Below are 18,820 nucleotides of genomic sequence, written 5' to 3' on the forward strand. Positions count from 1 at the left end.
TGTCTTTGTTCTTCTTAAATCTGTATCTCTGATATTCAAGATTAGGCTTGTATGTTCTTCTAGCTTCTTCTCTTAGTCTAGCATGTCTATTAGGGAATCTTGAAGAGATATGACCAATCTTATTGTAGTTAAAACATTTAAAGGGTGCTTTACCTTCATACTTACTTCCAATTGGACCTTTTGGCATTTTTCTTGCAAATAGTGCTTCAAGTTCTTCAAACTCTTCATTCTCCTTTCTGGTTTCTTCAAGTTCTCTTGCATAAAAGGCTCTCCAGTCTAATTTGTCAAATGATGGAGTAGATGATGTTGATGTTTTAAAGGCCAAATCAGTTTTTATAGTAGCAACAAGACCAAATTCCTCAATTTCAAAGGCTGAAAGTTTACCAATCAATGTATCCCTAGTTACTGATGTATTAGGCATTGTTCTCAACTCATTTATAGCAGTAACCTTCATTTTATATGCCGGTGGTAATCCTCTTAAGATTTTTGAAACAATCTCATCCTCACTCAGGGTTCCTCCACAACATTTAATACCCAAAACAATTTCATTTACTCTTTCCATAAAAGCAGAAATCCTTTCATCTTCTTCCATTTTCAGATGTTCATACCTGACTCGGAAGCTTTCAAGTTTTGCAATCTTAACTATGGAATCTCCTTCATTTAGTGTTTCCAAATGATCCCAAATAGCTTTAGCAGTAGACCTATCTGATAATCCCATGATTTGTTGATCTGATAATGCACTCAAAAGTGCTTCTCTTGCTTTGCAATCATTCTCTTCACTTTTAGCTAAGGTAGTTGGAGCAGTCTGACCAGCTATAGCAGTAGTATAACCATTCTTAGTAACTTCCCAGATGTCTTTACCAATGCAATTCAGATGTGTCTCCATTTTGATCTTCCATATCTCATAGTTGGTTCCATCAAGTTTAGGACTGTCCTTCTTGAAGTAATAGTAGACATTGGATCTCCTCAAGTTGTTAAACTTCTGCAAAAGAGGACTAAGCTTTGATACCAATTGTTAGGTCCCGGAGACAACTAAGAGGGGGGGATGAATCAGTTGTCTAATAAATTCAAGCCAAAAACCAATTAACCAACTTAATGCTTAATATCGGTAAACCAGTTAAGTATGTCAGTAGACAGTGTTAACAGTAAATTTCTATACCACTAAAGATTAATGCATGAAACACAAACATAAAGTCATCCACAACACATAACACCAATATTTGTACGTGGAAACCCTGTAAGGGGAAAAACCATGGTGGGAAACCTTACCCACAATCAGATGATACTACTGCAGATAGTAAGTGTACATAAATGGGGTCTTCACATGCAGAAAGGCCAACAACCTAGAGCTCACTGCTCAATCACAAAAATGGGAATCACACTGACTACAGTTGGATGGTTAAATCCAATAAGAATGTACTACACAAAATAACATCTTCATATGCTGGATTCAGTACCAGTGTAATGCTGATATTCTTATACAAAAACCTAGCTTCACCTTCAAATGATGTCTTCGTGTATTCCTCTACTTCATCTTTTACTCAATTCTTTTTCGCATTCCACCCTTGATCTTACAAATAAGATCTTACATTTATATCATAACCTAAGACCAGTTTTAGTAGGTCGGCTCTACAAGATATTACAATAAAATCATTTTACATACAATATAATATTCGATGCAATAACCGATTAAACATGTCGGCTTAATGCATTTACATCAATAATAAATCATCTCCATAGCATGCCATGCTGAACTGGAAAAGATAAACCTACTGGTGTAACCCTAGATAACCTGGACCTATTTGCCAGTAAAAGCAAATATGCAAATATGAATATACCAATGATCAATTCTTCAAATCAAAGTGTCCACATGATGTCTTCGACATTACTGAGTGTCTTCCATATCATTCTAGGTACCGGTGAATATTATATCCCGCCGGTGAACCATATACCAATAAATGTTGCAATAGTTACTTGCTTGCCAGTGAATGTTGTTGGATCTCAAAGTGCTTGTTTTCAGTAGGTGTTGACATCAATGACAAAACCATACCAAAATACCAACATTGCATTGACATATCTAATAGTGATCCAACTAAGGATATATTACAAATTCTTCTAGGGAATGTAGATCTATTAGACTCGCTAGATTATCTATGTTAGCCAAGATTGAAGAGGTTATGGAGAAGAGCCCCCTCCACCCCGCAAAGAGAACATTCAAGACTATTTAGAGCACTCTACCTTCAATGATATTACTTTTGGGAGTAGTGAAGAGACACTGAATGATCCCCTCAATCTTGTCTTTGAGGATTTTCTCTCATGTTCTCCCTTAGTATAAATTTAGTTTAATGAGGCCCTGGAAGGGATGAATTGTGTCAAAAACTATGATGATAAGGAGGATCAAGATGTTGATGGGGTCTTAAGAGCACTTCGACTGGCAATCCATAGCCATGGAGATTGAAGATCTCAATGTGAGGTTGGAGAGTTTGGAGAGTCTGTAGAACTACTTGGGGTGTGAAAGGAATCAAGAATGGATTAAATGGTTGGAGGGTGCAATTGAAGACCTAATCAAGATCAACAAATTTCTGATGTAGAAATGTGTTATGGAGGTCATTATTGTTTTAAATAAGATCGAGAGAAAGAAGAAGGAAAAAAGGCCCTACTAAGATAGATAGTGGAAAGGAAAAGTGGAATAAGAACAACAATTTGTTCCCATGGGAGGAACACCTAAGGGGCATCCTGAATAGCTGGGGCTATATAGCCTAATGCCCCTATTTTTTTTTCTTTTTTGTTTCTCTTAGTCCTAGCTGTTCTACTACTCATTTTATGGATTATTTTGTTATTATATTGGATTTGTAAACTCATTAAATCTCTTCATTTTTTTGTGAGTTTACTCTCTAAGACCTATTTTTTTTCTATTTAGATGGTTTTTGATTCGAATGTGTAACGTATTGGGGCCCTTCCCCACTTAATTAAAAAAATAAAAAATAAAATACTCCCATTATGATGAAGGAGCGTCCCTAGTTCTTGGCAATCTTTCATCAACCAAAAATATTTATTTTCAGTTTTTTTATGTTTCAGTATTTCTTTCAGCATTTTCTCACCGGATCTTGCGGAGTTGGATTTTTCTTGTGAAAATGATTATCTTCATTATTCTTCAGCCACCAGATATTTGGATCTTTTATCGGCAAGTTATCAGAACTAGATTTCAAGACAATTTTCTGGCTTAGAACATTGGAACCACTTGAACCTATTTTATATTGGTGAATCTTGAGGATCCTTTTTGTAGCTTGCAGAGCCCCAGTTTGTTGATTCCAATGTTCCTTGGCATGTGGCCGACCTTCCCTTTGATCTGCACTTATTCCTTTGGATTTTCTAGAGGAATCTCTTTGGCGGAGTTTGACTTGATGGTTTTACATGTTTCATCATGAACTCATCGTTGATTGATTCTTCTTGGGCCAATCAGATCTTTTTTGAGCATATAAATTAATGTAATTTAGCATCATAATTCATTCAAGAGTATATAGGAGATATATCTTAAGATTTAGAGGTCTGGAATTGACCGATTATGTAATTGAGCATGTATGTAGTAGGATAGTGAGCCAAATCTTGTAGTTCAGATGTTATCGATTATCTGTAATCAATTTTCATAATTATTCCATTCAGTTATGCATTGCCTCCATCATCTTGTCTTTCTTTCATTGTGGTTAATCTTGTTGCACGGTCCAGATAGATCTCATTGAGGTCCCTACTAGCCGTGACTACACCAAGTGGTATCAGAACAAGATTTCATTTTGGAGATTGCGTTGTCCTAAAGATTTTGTTGTGGGGTGGAAAACTATGGATCCGACCTATAGCTACAAAGGACTAGCATGAAGATGGCACGAAGAGGAAATAGGAATGGTGAATCGCATGGGAATGCAAACCTTTCTATGATGGAAATGTTGAGAGGAATTGCAGCCCAGTTAGAACCGTTGAGATAGCCCAAAGAAGAGGCTGACATATTGAAGATGTGATAGAAGATGAAGAAGAAGAAGAACCAATGGAGCAAGTAGCAAACCCACCAGTGATCGATTCAAATGAAGAGAGGTTCTTGAGGGTTTTGATTAGGCTGAACACTAAACCACATTTTACCCAACCAGAGTATGATGGTAAGTTAGATTGGGATGAATTAATGGATTGGATCTCGGAGATGGAGAAGTACTTTGATTTTGAGAACACCATAGAATAAAGAAAGGTGAAAAATGCTTGTACTTGGGTGAAAGGTAATGCATCTCTTTGGTGGGAACATTTGCAGATTCATAGACATAGAAGAGGTAAAGAGAAGATCAAATAATGGGAGTAGATGGTTTCCAAGTTGAAATCGAAGTTCATGCCAGCTGATTATCAAGTAAATATGTTTCGAAAGTTGCAAAACTTGAAGCAGAAAGAATCAAGTGTGAAGGAGTACACTGAGGCTACAAGTTAAATATCAGATTCAGACATGTCGATGCTGAGGTTGAACGAGTTGCAAGATATTTGAATGGATTGCAGATGTCTATACAAGTGGAACTCAATTTGATCAAGTTAGAGAAGGATTTCCAGAGGAAGATTTCAAGGAGGTAGAGGATATTCCAGAGGAAGAGGAACCTATATAGATTAGAAGAAGGACAACAAAGTAAGCAAATATGGTGGCCCATACCGGAGGGATGATATAAATTCCTACTAGAGAAGAGAACCTGATAGTTACCAGAATGAAATTTTTGGAAAAGACAATAGAAGACAAGATAAGGGAGTGTTTAGAGGAACTTCCTTTAAGTGTGAAGGAGAAGGACATTATGCTTTCAAATGTAAGAAGACAAAGAATACTAGGAGAAAAAAATTGGTAGAAGAAAGCCCCATTGGATCGGCTACCAAATCGGAAGATGGAGAATTATTGATGATGAGGAGAGCTCTATGTCATACCGAAGAGGATGAAGAGCCCTTGCAAAGGAGAAATTTGTTCAAGACTAGATGTAAAGTATTCGTTAAGTGTTGTAAAGTAGTTATTGATAGTGGTAGTTCAGATAATCTTATTTTAGAAGAGATGGTGAATAAATTTAAGTTGGAAAGATTGAAACACCCTAAGCCTTACCAAATAGCCTAGATTCAAGATAATCATAAGTTGTTAGTAAGTGATCAATGCTTAGAAAAATTAAAAATTGGGAATTATCATGTTGAAGTTTTGTGTGATATTATGCCTATGGATATATGTCACCATTTGTTGGGTAGACCTTGGCAGTTTGATAGGCATACAATACATGATGGAAGAAAGAACATATACACTATTGTAGCAAATGGGATGAAACAAACCTTATTACCCTTGGAGGAGCCCCTGAAGAGTGATGTTTGTATGAATGCTAGGATTTGTTTGGTGGATGGAATGAGACATGAGAATGTGTGTTTTGCCTTAGTTCCTAAGAAGACTGAGAACCTAGAGCATGAAGAACAACCAGAAGAGATAAAGGAGTTGCTGAAAGAGTATGAGGACATCGTTTCAGATAATGTGCCTGATGGATTACCACCTACGAGGAGTATCAATCATTGCATGGATGTAATTCCCGAAGCTAGTTTGCCTAGCAAAGGTGCACACTGAATGACATCGACGGAGAATGAAGAGTTGAATAGACAAGTGCAAGAATTGTTGAATAAATGTTTGATCAGAGAAATTTTGAGTCCCTGTGCAGTACCAATAGTGTTAGCACCTAAGAAGAATGGAGAATGGAGGATGTGTACTAATTCTAGAGAAATAAACAAGATAACAGTGAAGTACCGGTTTCCTTTACCTAGGATGGATGACATAATGGATTGTTTGAGTGGAGCCAAATACTACACCAAGATAGACTTGAAGAGTGGATATCATTAGATTAGAATCAGAGAAGAGATGAGATGAAGACAACATTCAAGATAAATGAAGGATTGTATGAATGGTTGGTGATGCCTTTTGGGTTGACTAATGCACCGAGTACTTTCATGAGATTGATGAATGATGTAGTGAAGAAATTATTGGGTAAGTTTGTTATCGTATATTTGGATGACATTCCAATATTCAGTAAGACAAAAGAGGAGCATGTGTTGCATCTAAGACAAATTTTGCAGCGGTTGAGAGAGGAGAAGTTGCTGATAAATCTGGAGAAGTGTACTTTAATGAAGGAAGAGTTAGTCTATTGGGGATTCTTGATATCTGCAGATGGATTGAAGATGGAGCCTAAAAAGGTAAAAGCAATAGTTGAATGGCCTACATCGAAAAGTATTGGAGAGGTAAGATCATTTCATGGATTGGCTAGTTTCTATCAGAAGTTTATTAGAAATTTCAGTCCAGTTTGTAGCCCTATGACTGAGATAATGAGAGGAGATAGGAAATAATTCAAGTGGACAACCTTAGAAAATGAGAGTTTTGAATTGTTGAAGCAGAAAGTGACTTAGCAGCCTATGTCATCTTTACCAGATTTCAATAAAGTATTTGAAGTGGACTACAATGCAAGTGGAAATGCAATTGGAGTTGTGTTAAGTCAGGAAGGAAGAGCAGTAGCTTATTTCAGTGAGAAGTTGAATGACGGAAGAAGGAAATATTCAGTGTATGATCAAGAATTTTATGCCATAGTTCAATCCTTGAAGAAGTGGAGACATTACTTGTTGCCTAAGGAATTTGTGTTGTATACTGATCATCAAGCCTTGCAATATTTGAATAGTCAAAGTAAGTTGAATAAGAGACATATGAAATGGGTAGAGTTTTTTTAGAGTTACACATTTGTGTTGAAGCATAGGACTGGGAATTCAAACAAAGTTGTTGATGCATTGAGTAGAAGGAGTAATTTTCTGACAGAGATCAGAGTGACAATATTAGGCTTTGAAGAGTTGAAGAACTTGTATGATGATGACCCAGATTTTGCAGAACCTTGGAAGGCATGTAGAGCACCAATTATGGTAGATAAAACTCAATTGTTAGATTATTTCATTCAAGATGGGATGCTATTCAGAGGAGTTCAGTTGTGTATACCTAAGAGTTCTATGATGGAGAATTTGACAAAGGAGAAGCATAGTGGAAGATTAGTCGGACACTTTAGTGTTGACAAAACAATGGCATTGGTTAGTGAACATTACTTTTGGTCTCAGATTCATAAGGATGTTAGTAAATTTGTGCAGAACTGTAGAGTTTGTCAGGTTGCAAAGGGTAGTAGTCAGAATGTGGGATTGTATAAACCTTTCACAGTACCGAAGAGACCTTGGGAAGACATAAGCATGGATTTCATACTTAGATTACCTAAGACAGAGAGAGGGAATAATTCTATATTTATGGTAGTGGATAGATTCTCGAAGATGACTCATTTCATACCTTGTACGAAGACCTCAGATGAAGTGCATGTAGCTGACTTATTTTTCAAGGAGGTAGTGAGATTACATGGATTACCTAAGAGCATAGTTTCAGACATAAACACTAAGTTTGTTGGTTATTTTTGGAGGGCACTTTGGGAGAAGATGAAGACAGATCTAAAATTCAGTTGTACTTTTCACCCACAAGTCGATGGACAGACAGAGGTAGTAAATAGAAGCTTGGGAAATTTGTTGTGATGCTTAGTTGAAGAGAAAATCAGAAGCTGGGATTTGATCCTTGCACAAACAGAGGTTGCCTACAATAATTCAGTGAACAGGAGTACCCGAAGAACACCTTTTGAAATTGTTACCAGAGCATACCCTAGAAGTATATGAGAATTGAGGGATATCAGTGATGAAGACAAGCAGAGTGCAGAGGCAAAAGAATTTGTGGATCATATTAAGGCTTTACATATTCAGGCTAAGCAACATTTGGAGGAAATGAACAACAAGTATAAGGAGAAAGAGGATGAGAAGAGAAGACATAAAGAATTTAAAATTGGCGATGAAGTGATGGTGTATCCGAGAAAAGAAAGATTTCTAGTTGGAACATATAACAAGTTACATATGAGGATCTTTGGACCTTACAAGATCTTGAGGAAATTCAGTTTTGGAAATGCATATGAAGTAGAGCTACCAGACAGTTTGAGTATTTCACCTATATTTAACATTGCAGATCTATAGTAGTATCACGAATAAGAATTCAGTGAAGACAAACTTGCAGACTTGGAGAAACAATTGCCCTGGAAAGAACCCGATCAGATTGAAGACATTTTGGATAGTAGGATTGGGTGTAATAACCAGAGCAGTCAGTACAAGGAGCATCTTGTGAAGTTGAAGGACAGACCAATTAAAGATTCATCTTTGATTTCTCAGGAAGAGGTGGACAACTTGGTTTCCCTTTGATCCCAACAAAGTGAGGGACTCGATTTTTTTTCAACAACCTCAGATGTCTGATGCGGGAGCATCTCCGATTCTTGGTAATCTTGCATCAACCAAAAATATTTCTTTTCGTATGTTTTCTATTTCAGCATTTCTTTCTGCAACTTCTTCCATTTTTTCACCGGAACTTACGGAGTTGGATTTTGCTTGTGAACATGATTATCTTCCTTCTTCTTGAGGCACAGGACGTTTGGATATTTTTTCGGCAAGTTATCACTTCCAGATTTCAAGACAGTTTTCTGACTTAGAACACCGCAACTACTTGGACCTGTTTTCTATTGGTGAATCCTGTGGATCCTTTCTATAGCTTGTAGAGCCCTAGTTTGTTGATTCCAATGTTCCTTGACATGTGGCCGACCTTCCCTTTGATTCACAATTCTTCCTTTGGATTTTTTGGAGGAATCTCTTTGGCAGAAGCCGACTTGGTGGTTTTATATGTTTCATCATGTTCATCATTGTTTGATTCTTCTTGGGTCAATCGGATCTCTCTTGAGCATATAAATTAATGTAATTTAGCATCTTAATTCATTTGAGAGTATATAGGAGATATATCTTAAGATTTAGAGGTCTAGAGTTGACTGATTTTGTAATTGAGCATGTATGTAGCAGACCAGTAAGTTGAATCTTGTAGTTCGGATGTTACTGGTTATTTTTAATTAGTTTTCATAATCTAATTCATTTAGTTCTGCATTGCCTCCATCATCTTGTCTTGCTTTCGTTGTGTTTACTCTTGTTGCATGGTCCAGATAGATCTCATTGAGGTCCCTCCTAACCGTGACTGCACCACATTAGGTCCCAAACATAACAAATTATGTGATGTTATATCGATGCACCGACAAAACATGACTTTAGTCAAACATTTTTTTAATAGATTATGACATCTCAACAAAAAAACATGCTAATGACATATATTTGATGGTTCATAATGATGGGGAAACAAAATATTTAAATTGTCAATATACATTGCAAATTTCTAGCACTAACATTGTACATATATTTCTATATAAACTAGTAAAGTTAGGGCAAACTACTATTGAACCCTGTCTAGTAGAAAACATATATATATTAATTAAAGAAAGATATTATTGAAGATAACTTGATGATGGTAGAAGGCAAGATTAGTAGGCTCTCTTCATATTCCTTTTTTTCAACAAGGTATTATCTTTTGAAAAAATAAGAGGTGTTAATGTGCCCTTGATCTATTCATGAAATTGAATGCTTATTAGTGAACCCATTAGGGATCAAATTTTGCTAAGTGCAAGGCCCCAACATTATAAGAGATGAGGTTGGGATTGTGCCCCAAACGAATTTGACAAAATCCTCAATCCACAGCTCTCAACTGAAAAGGTTTCAGTCTAAAAGCTCTTTCTCCCGAAGAGCTAAAAGTTCTTTATAGATAATATAAAATCCTCCATAAATAAAAGTAAAAGATTACAAAAGTACATTTAAAAAAAAACAAAAAATAAATCATTTGTTGCTGAAACTAACCAAGTTACTAGATACCCAAATCTAGAAGATAATTCTACCGTGTATTTTATGCAAAGGAAGTTAGGAAACTGATGTATACGTTTAATTGAAGGTGAGTGGCCAATAAACTAGAGACAGAGATGAAATGAAAAATGCCTCATTAAAGGTACACAAATTTTCAAAAGTGTGTTCTTACATGTTTGGAAATTTGCACAAATTTCTTATAAAATATATTGCATGTGTTGGTGTATGGAATGAATCTGCACGTTCTATGGAGCAGCAGTAGCCTGCGAAAGCTAGCTGATAGAGACTTGCAGACAAATATCTGTAGAGGTATGGAATGAATCTGCAGACTTATTGTCTTATGCAGAGATCAGAACTTTTCGGCAAACCCAAGTCAATACCAAAAGAGATTTTCTATTAAAATAATATTAAGATTAGCAATTATAATAAAGGAGAATCGGATATTTTTTTTTATTATTGACTAATTTAATAATGAAGAGCTATGTATTTCCAGTTTATGTGTTCCTGCTACGCATGGAACTATAATGGAGGGTGCTATGGTAAACATCGATTAAACCAGTTTTTAACAGCCAATAGAATTCTTTCATTTCCTTGTGGTATATTATACTATGATCTTTCATAAGAGAAACCGATCAAATTTTAATTATTGACAGTTAAAAATTAATTTTGCAAGTTTATGATTGGAAGATGTAGAGGCTTCACATTTCACCATTCTAGAGAACGCACGACTATCCAAGGGCTGAAAAAACAAACAGGCATGCTGGAGCTTTCATTTCTGGGGTTTAGGCTACACGTAATAAATCTTGGTGGCCAAGTGGTATTTTCAGTGTAGTTCACGTGTCTTAACTCTGCTATCAGCATGGTGGCTAAGTGGCATTTGTAATGCAGCTCACATGTTTTGACTCTGTTATCACTGCTTTCCCAGTTTGTATACATGTGAGGGAGCTCAAGATCGAAGCAATACATTTGGAAATGATCATTTTGTTTCCTGCAGGCTTTGGCCAGCAAATACAGTCATCACCACTTTTGCTAGTGTTTGTTGCAGAATGAGCTGATAAATCCTTTTTTCCTACAATTGGTGAGTTCATCAAGCCTTGTTATTTGTAATGTGACCTTGAATGTAATTTCACTTTTTCATACTGATAAATATTATTTCTTTCAGATGGATCTAACTGTCTTTGTATGTAACTCCAATCACAGCTCTTGCAGCTGAATCTTTCCCACTAAGAGTTGTTGGAGGTGCAGTAGCTGGCCATGGTGTTGCTACCTTGGTACTTCAATCATTCTAAAAGGTGTTTTATTGCAAATGATTGAATGAATATCTATTATGATTTTGCAATAATCATTCTAAATGCATATGAATGTCAGCTCATAAAATTTAAAATAAAAATATTTTATCATTATTGGATATGATACAAATCTCATCCTTATGCTCAGCACATATAGAATGTACCATATGAAAATAACTAGCAGTAAAGATACAAAAATGATGTTAAAGCTTCATGTAAGAAATCATGATTTGAAGATTAATAGGAAAGGATCTTGGTTTAAGTTCGTTCTCAATTTGCCCAGAAATTTCAATCAGATGTCTGTATTATTGTTCACAAAAAAGGTAGATCATGAGATGTTGATAATTTTTGTCAACAGTTATTACCTTCACCGCACTTCACATTACGTAGTAGCTTAAAATTAGTTATGCTCCAAGATTTCTATTAGAAGGCGTTCATAAAATGTTTCCCAAGGAGAATAGGAAATGCACCAGCTAATTTCTTACCTTCATAGAGGATCTTTTCCAGTATTTTCAGAGTCTTATTCAATCGATGGGTCCAGTGAACTTCTCACCACTTGACCTCCAAGAATATTTGCACCTACAAGGTGCCAGGTGGTACCAATGATTTTGGACTTGGTTTGTTTTTATTAGGGCTTTTCAAATGCCCATGCCACGCATTTTCCTTGTATTGGTGCAACTTTGCTATTTATTGAGAGTTTTGGAAGTGGGTGTTTCATCAGGGTTGTGGGTATTTTATCATGATCATAGGAGGGTGTGATTTTTGTCTTTCTTTCCTAGCAAAGATTCATCAAAAGAGGGTGATGTTGATGGGAACCTGGTATTGCAGCTTGGAGCGAGTTGTTACTCTTATGTTGATGATGCAAGCTCATCCAGGCAGACCAAGTTCCACTTCTGCTACCGCAGGCACCACAAAGTCTAATGATTGTAATAGGAATGGGGATGAAATCCAACAATTTACAGATATAATTATTATAATTCCTGGACTCACTTATGCCTTCTTTGAATTAGCTGCTTTCTCCAATTTGTAACTTGTTTCCATTTTGACATCTGATACAGACAGAAGCACTTTGTTAACAAAAATTTGGATATGTAGGTATGATTAGCTTTTACCTAGTTTACAATAGCTTTCTAGAGATGCATGTTTATCATTTCGTGGCATTGAAGGTTTAATTGATGGAATTGACTGCTCTCCCTAGGTAAAAAGTACATGTACTTTTATTGTCTGAATTCTACAAGCAATCCTTAATTAGTGGCCTACTGCTTAGAAAATCTCCCAAACCATCTTTTCAAATTTTTGGATAATTAGCCTCGACGTGACCTATCTTGTAATCCATACACCATGAGTCCCTGGTTCCTTCGGTGGTTGCCCTTTGGAGTTCGTAATTCGTAGCATGTGTCTTCTTAAATCTTGAATCATTTTTTTTGGTTCAACATTCATCCTCTTCACTTCCTCAAGAGCATAAGGGCATAATAACATTTCACTTTTTCTTTCAATGTACATTGCTCTATTGTATACATCTTCACTCGATGGTGGTGCAACCTTCATGTTCCTTCTAAATGAAGGTCTCAAATCTTTGATGACCAATGTTTCTTCAATCCATCTATTGATTCTTTTACTAGTTTCCTAAGAAGTTCTTTGAGTGTACAATTATATGCTCGCACATTCTCATGCTTCCTTGAGAAAAGAATTATTTAATTTGTACATTGGAATGCCAAAAGAATTGTGCACTTCTTAAATCGAAATTATTTTCTTTCTAAGATGTGAGCACTATGACACATTGATTATTTTAACTTTGAAATGCCAGATGGGTTGGCCTGGTATCTAGATACTTGCCAGGATCCAATATTCAGAATTTTCAAAAAATGACAAAATTTATTGCCAGCCCCGATGGAATGAATCACAAAATGCTTAAAAAAATGTAAGAAAGAATATGAATCTTTCACCAAAAATGCTAAACGAATATGATGGATGCTAAGACTGGTGGTTGTGTTTTTCAGTCACTATTGCAAATCAGTAACCCCCTTTCATGAATTATGTTATAATTTCCTGCTGCCTTGGTCAAAGTTTGGAGAAAGAATCATTGATAATGTGAAATTCTAGTTACCGATTACTCTATGAATATTGTTTATTCGCTGAACACAATATATTCAACTTTATCACTTTTAAATTGCTCTACTTAAATCTGCAATGGTTTAACGTTGAAATAGTCAAATATCAAATTTCACCTCATTTACAAGTCAATGTAGTAAATAATTGTCTTATTTTAATTGGAAAAAGTTTACCATGATTTGTTAAAACATATAATGTTTGAAAATGACCCATTTACAGATCTGATTACATATGATAATATTTTCAAGTGTTAATGTGTTTGCTTATAGGCTCAATAGGAGGGATTTTGGTATCATCATGCACAACCAACATATGTGATGCTTACTTATTGGATCCCTCAAACATCTTGTACACTCCCACGTAATGATTCTCATCAAGTGGGAGTTGGATGTTTTGTGCTTAATGATCAAAATCAGGTATGTATGTCAGTGCAACGTAATGTAAAGTGGAAAGATAAATACTATAGTTATATTGATAGGAAGATAAGGGTGTGTTGCAGTCACTTTTTTGGTAAATCAATTTGGCTATTATATTTTTAATGCTAGTACATTTTAGTAATTGGACAGCTAAATCTATCATGTAATCAGGTGCTAGTGGTGCTGGAAAATTATGGACCTTTTAGAGGCACGGGTGTATTGAAGATTCCAACAGGAGTGATTAATGAGGTATGTCATGTTTGTCTTGGTTTAGAAGACAAATGCTTGGATATTCATTTAAAATCAGTGTTTAAAATGATGATAAATTTGGAGCTGCTATGACATGAATCTTCTATCTGCACTGTTCCATTTTGCTCAACAGGGTGAAGATATTTTCACTGGAGCAATTAGAGAAATCAAGGAAGAAACATTAGTAAATGATATTAGACTAAAGCTAATGGTTGATTTTAAAAATCGGTGCAATCAAATGATATTTATGATCTCTGAAGCTAAGCTTGTATTACTTAATAGCAGTGGTGTCAAATCTTTTAAGTTGTGTTTAACGTTTGTTTCCCCTTGGAGATATCGGGTTGATACACAGTTCATCGAGCTGGTAGGATTTGGGTGAGGAATCTCTTTTTTTAGATAGGGATACCAAGTAATGGAATCTTTCATCTTATTTATCTCACTTTGAATTTTGTTGTCCTTGACACACAACAGTAAATATTCTTTCCTTTTTGGGATTTTACATATTTTAAAAAAAAAAAAATTGGGATTATCAACCGTTGAAAAAAAATCAACGATTTCCAATCTTCCAATTGTATCCTATTACAATAATGCAAACATTAGTTGATGCAATTCATTGCATGGCTCTAGTTCTCAATTATGTAATTTTAAAAAAAATTATGAAAAAGATGAACTCTTACTGCATGAAAATTATTAAATGTTTTTATAAAACTTGATGCATATTTGATGTCTTTATTTCCTTCTTTAGTATGTGATAACGTTTGCATGAAATTACTAATGTTAATTACATTGTGTTTTTTAACACAATGCTATGCTTAAGATTCCTGATTGTCCAACGATGCTAAGAGAAGCCACCTCAATTATCCCTTCTCCCTTCATTTTATTTGGAAGCAAGATTGGCTCTATCAGGCTACAGTTGTATTCAGTTCACATAGAATTTTATATTTGAAGAACGTTAAATGTAAAAGCAGTACATTTGTGGTCTTTTAATGCCTACCCCAGTTCTAATAAATTTAATAAATTTAATTAATCCACATATCTAGTTTTATTTTTTTATAAAGTATGAAACAACTAGAATTTAGAAACCAATACAAAATTTCCAATCATATCCCTTCATGGTGCCTCTTGCTCTAGTGTGGGTCGTAGGTAATCCCTTAACACTCTATTTTAAATCACATTCTATGTCATCCTAGTCTCATCCTATGTCATCCTAGTCTCATCCTCGTCTTGCATCCAACATTCTGTTAACTTTCAGACCTAAGACCTTTCTTTTTGTTGTTGGGTGCTCTACCACTGAATTGTTTCTTAAGATTTGTTTGTCAATCTTTATCAATCTTGTATTGACATATCGTTTATCAATGATTCTTTCGATTCAGTCAGTCGACAGATGCTCAAATCCAAAACTATTCTTTCAGTCTCTAGCAGGAACTTCGCTGCCCTTTGTTTCAAGAACGTGCTATGGTACTAAAACTCTAAATAGCTAACTTCTGGGTATGACCTAAGTCAGAGACTAACATTTGATTTGTAAAGACGGCATGTCATCCACCAAAAAAAATAATATCATAAGATAAAAAAAAAATATCACAATAACAGTTTTGTGATACATTCATCCATTGAGTAATCTATTTATACAGAGAGACAGTTGTTTTAACAATTAGAAAGACAAATTGAATATGCCCTTTTTGATGTTCGGCTCATAAAATAATGAGAGCTATGCATTGTTAGTTTATATGGAATTTGAAGATTTCTATTCTGTTTTAGGAATGTGCTATGGCCCCAAATGGTACTAAGTAGCTAGCTTCTAGGAAATAAGTATGTATGTTTTCAGATAGTTAATTATAGAAATCATACTGTACAAAATTACTTGTAACAGAACTCATAAAAACACCATGGGAGAGCTATACTGTTTTTATGTTTTTCTCTATTAAGAATTTTTGTAGGGGTTGGGCATCATCTTGCTGGCTTGGAAATCATCTCAATAGTGAGTAAATCGGCCAAACTCCATAAGCTTTTATTAGAGGACACATCAATTAACAATCACAAGAAAAAGTTTCTCATATCTTCTTTTTGACAAGAAGCAACTTATTCTTCTTCCTGATATCTAGAGACATTTTTTACCAATTGGAGTTCCATAGAGCAACACTATTTAGATGTTCTACTCTTATGATATTTTTTTTAGCAGAAAACAGAGAAAACGAACGCTACGTAGACGAAAAATTAAAAAGAATGTGGACAAAAGATGATCCCAAAGTCACAAAATTTGACAGAGGGTTTCAATGATTAGGCACGACACAAATTTTCTACGCTCGAACAAAAGTTCACATCAAAAATACATGCAGGAAGCAAATAACTTGACGAATACTACAAATTTTCCATCATTGTACATTTTGAAGGACTAGACATTCAAGTGTTGGCGAAAATCTGCCAAAAAAAAATGGCCAAAATAAAGTTAGGCATTCAACCAAAATGCTACCTGATGCACCTTCCACGCAAATTAGGGCAATCGTAGGGGTAAACTTTACTCATTGCATAGTACTCCTGTGATACGATTTTTCAAGATCTAATCGTAGGGGTAAACTTTACTCATTGCATAATACTCCTGTGATACGATTTTTCAAGATCCATGACAGCACCCATATGACTTTTTCTTTTTTATATTAAGTTTCAAGCTAAAATTTTGTCATTTACTCAAACACGAGTAAAGTTCCACACCAGTCACGTAAGCGATCAAAGCTTAGTGTACGCTGTTTAAGCCAGGCCATAAAGACTCATTGCATAAAACTCGTGTGATACGACATAAACCATATGCTTCAGTTTCAGGCTCCTCTCCGTGCATTCAACGACCAAATTTGCACGACCACCAAAAACGGCGTGAGACATATGATGTTTTAGCTAACAAATGAGTGCAACTATTTGAAGAACAAAATCTTCATGAGCTAATATTTCCTGCTATATGTCAATGCCCCCTGATCTGATATTTTTTCCGCTAAAATTCGATAGAAATATGGCTGTCATGGCTGGATATTTAATGAATGCGGTGATGTCGTACTGAAGATTACTTTTATGCCCAGGTCCCAGCTGAAATACAACTGGTTTTACTAGATGGAGTAAATACGCTACAAGTCCGTGCTTATAGAATTCAATGTAAACCTACTACTCACCCAAGTCACACCTGACACTCTTTCCATTACAACTTCATATCTAGAAGTAGACTCTACATACACTTCATAGTGGGCTTATATATACACTACACAGCAATCCTTGTTTAAACGATCGCCATTTGCTGAGTCAATCCATTTAGGCAAGTAAAGAAAAGAGGTTTCCATTACAATGGAGAAATCAGGCTTAGCAGAGTTCAAGGTGGAGATTGTGGAGAGTTGCCTTGTGCAACCATGCCTGCCAGATTCGCCCAGATCCACTCTTTATCTCTCCAACCTTGATAACCAGCCATTAGTGAGAATGGCCTTCAATACTTTGCTTGTATACGAGGCTTGTGAAAATGTTTTGCCACATCCTGCAAAAACAATCCGAGAAGCTCTATCAAAAGTGTTGGTGTATTATTATCCTCTGGCTGGGAGATTGAGAAAGAAAGAAGATGGGAAGCTTCAAGTAGAGTGCACAGGAGAAGGTGTTCTCTTTGTGGAAGCCATGGTAGATAACAGCCTCTCAGTCCTTGGAGATTTGGACCAGCTGAAACCATCATTTAAGCAGCTGCTTTTTAGGTTTCCTTTCGACAATGCTCTGGAGGATGTTCATCCCATGGTTCTTCAGGTAACAATGCTTTAAGAAAGATAAAATAACTAAGAAAATTAAGTCAATTATATTTATTTATTTATTTATTTGACAATTGAGGTTATTTTGTTATAGGTAAATCATTTTACATGTGGAGGCTTTGTTGTAGCAGTGAGTTTCAACCATTGTGTATGTGATGGACGAGGGGTAAGCCATTTTCTCAAAAGTCTTGGAGAGATGGTTAGAGGACATGTTAAGCCATCTCTTGAACCAATATGGGATAGAGAGCTTCTTAAACCAAGGAACATATTAGTTCATGACTTAGTATCAAATGAAGAAAAAATAGAGTGTAAACCCCACTCATGGACACCTCCAGTATATAAGGAATCAATTCAAATGTCTCTTATCTTAGACTTTGAGACATTAAAATATGTGAAAGATGGAATTATGCCAAAATGTTTCGATATTTGTACTACATTTGAAATTGTTGCAGCTCTGATTTGGCAAGCAAGGACCAAGGTACTTGAAATTCCACATACTGAGAGTGTTAGTATTTCCTTTGCAGTAGATGTGAGGAGATCATTTAGTCCCCCACTACCAAATGGATACAATGGAAATTGTATTGTTGCTGCATGTGCAAAAGCTATTGTCCAAGATGTCATAACTCAACCACTTTCATACCTAGTGAATATTATAAAGAAAACAAAGATGTCACTAACTAACAAGTATATTAGATCAATAATTGATACAGACCAATTTCCATTAGATGTGCATAGCAATCAAGCAAATATAATTTTGACTGACTGGAGGTGGTTGGGATTTAGTGATGTTGACTTTGGATCGGGAAGTCCAGTGAATATATGTCCTATGCATTGGAATGAGAATGGAATCAATGCATCAAATGGTTTTATCTTCCTCCATTCTCCTGAGAGAAAAGATAATGGAATTAAGGTGATAATGTGGATGCCTTCACAAGAATTCAATTTATTTGAAATAGAAATAGAATCCATCATCAGAAAATATGTTATCAAGGGTTCTAAATTTTAATGTAATGGTTCAACCTTTTCATTTTTAAATAATTTTTTTTATGAGTTTATGGTCAAATTTTCTCAATGTAAATTTTTTTATATATATTTATTACGTCAAAGGCAATTTTGCGTTTGTGAGACTTAAATGCATGAAAAGAAAAAAATGTTTTATTGT

The 18,820-nt window shown here is 35.4% G+C and overlaps 1 protein-coding gene across 2 annotated transcripts; it reads left to right on the forward strand.

Moving 5' to 3' along the window:
* The first annotated feature begins 10,548 nt into the window (after positions 1-10,548).
* On the forward strand, positions 10,549-18,684 carry LOC131064161 (3'-N-debenzoyl-2'-deoxytaxol N-benzoyltransferase-like). 2 transcript variants are annotated; one of them, XM_057998192.2, is made up of 6 exons: positions 10,549-10,900; positions 10,985-11,114; positions 13,493-13,639; positions 13,811-13,888; positions 14,022-17,656; positions 17,753-18,684. In XM_057998192.2, the coding sequence occupies exons 5-6, from the start codon at positions 17,216-17,218 to the stop codon at positions 18,662-18,664; spliced, it is 1,353 nt and encodes a 450-aa protein (XP_057854175.2). In that variant the 5' UTR covers positions 10,549-10,900; positions 10,985-11,114; positions 13,493-13,639; positions 13,811-13,888; positions 14,022-17,215; the 3' UTR covers positions 18,665-18,684. The 2 variants fall into 2 exon arrangements, with proteins under 2 accessions (XP_057854175.2, XP_057854174.2); XM_057998191.2 differs by having other exon boundaries at positions 10,556-10,900; positions 11,023-11,114.
* Positions 18,685-18,820: the final 136 nt, after the last annotated feature.

The sequence above is a fragment of the Cryptomeria japonica genome, chromosome 6 (genome assembly GCF_030272615.1).
Source record: "Cryptomeria japonica chromosome 6, Sugi_1.0, whole genome shotgun sequence".
NCBI lineage: Eukaryota > Viridiplantae > Streptophyta > Pinopsida > Cupressales > Cupressaceae > Cryptomeria > Cryptomeria japonica.

What these genes read in the sequence shown, in the direction of transcription:
- LOC131064161 (XM_057998192.2), top strand. Translation starts at nt 17,216, where the DNA reads ATGGAGAAATCAGGCTTAGCAGAGTTCAAGGTGGAGATTGTGGAGAGT. An exon ending in TTCATCCCATGGTTCTTCAG is followed by an intron (nt 17,657 to 17,752) that starts GTAACAATGCTT and finishes ATTTTGTTATAG; the next exon opens with GTAAATCATTTTACATGTGG.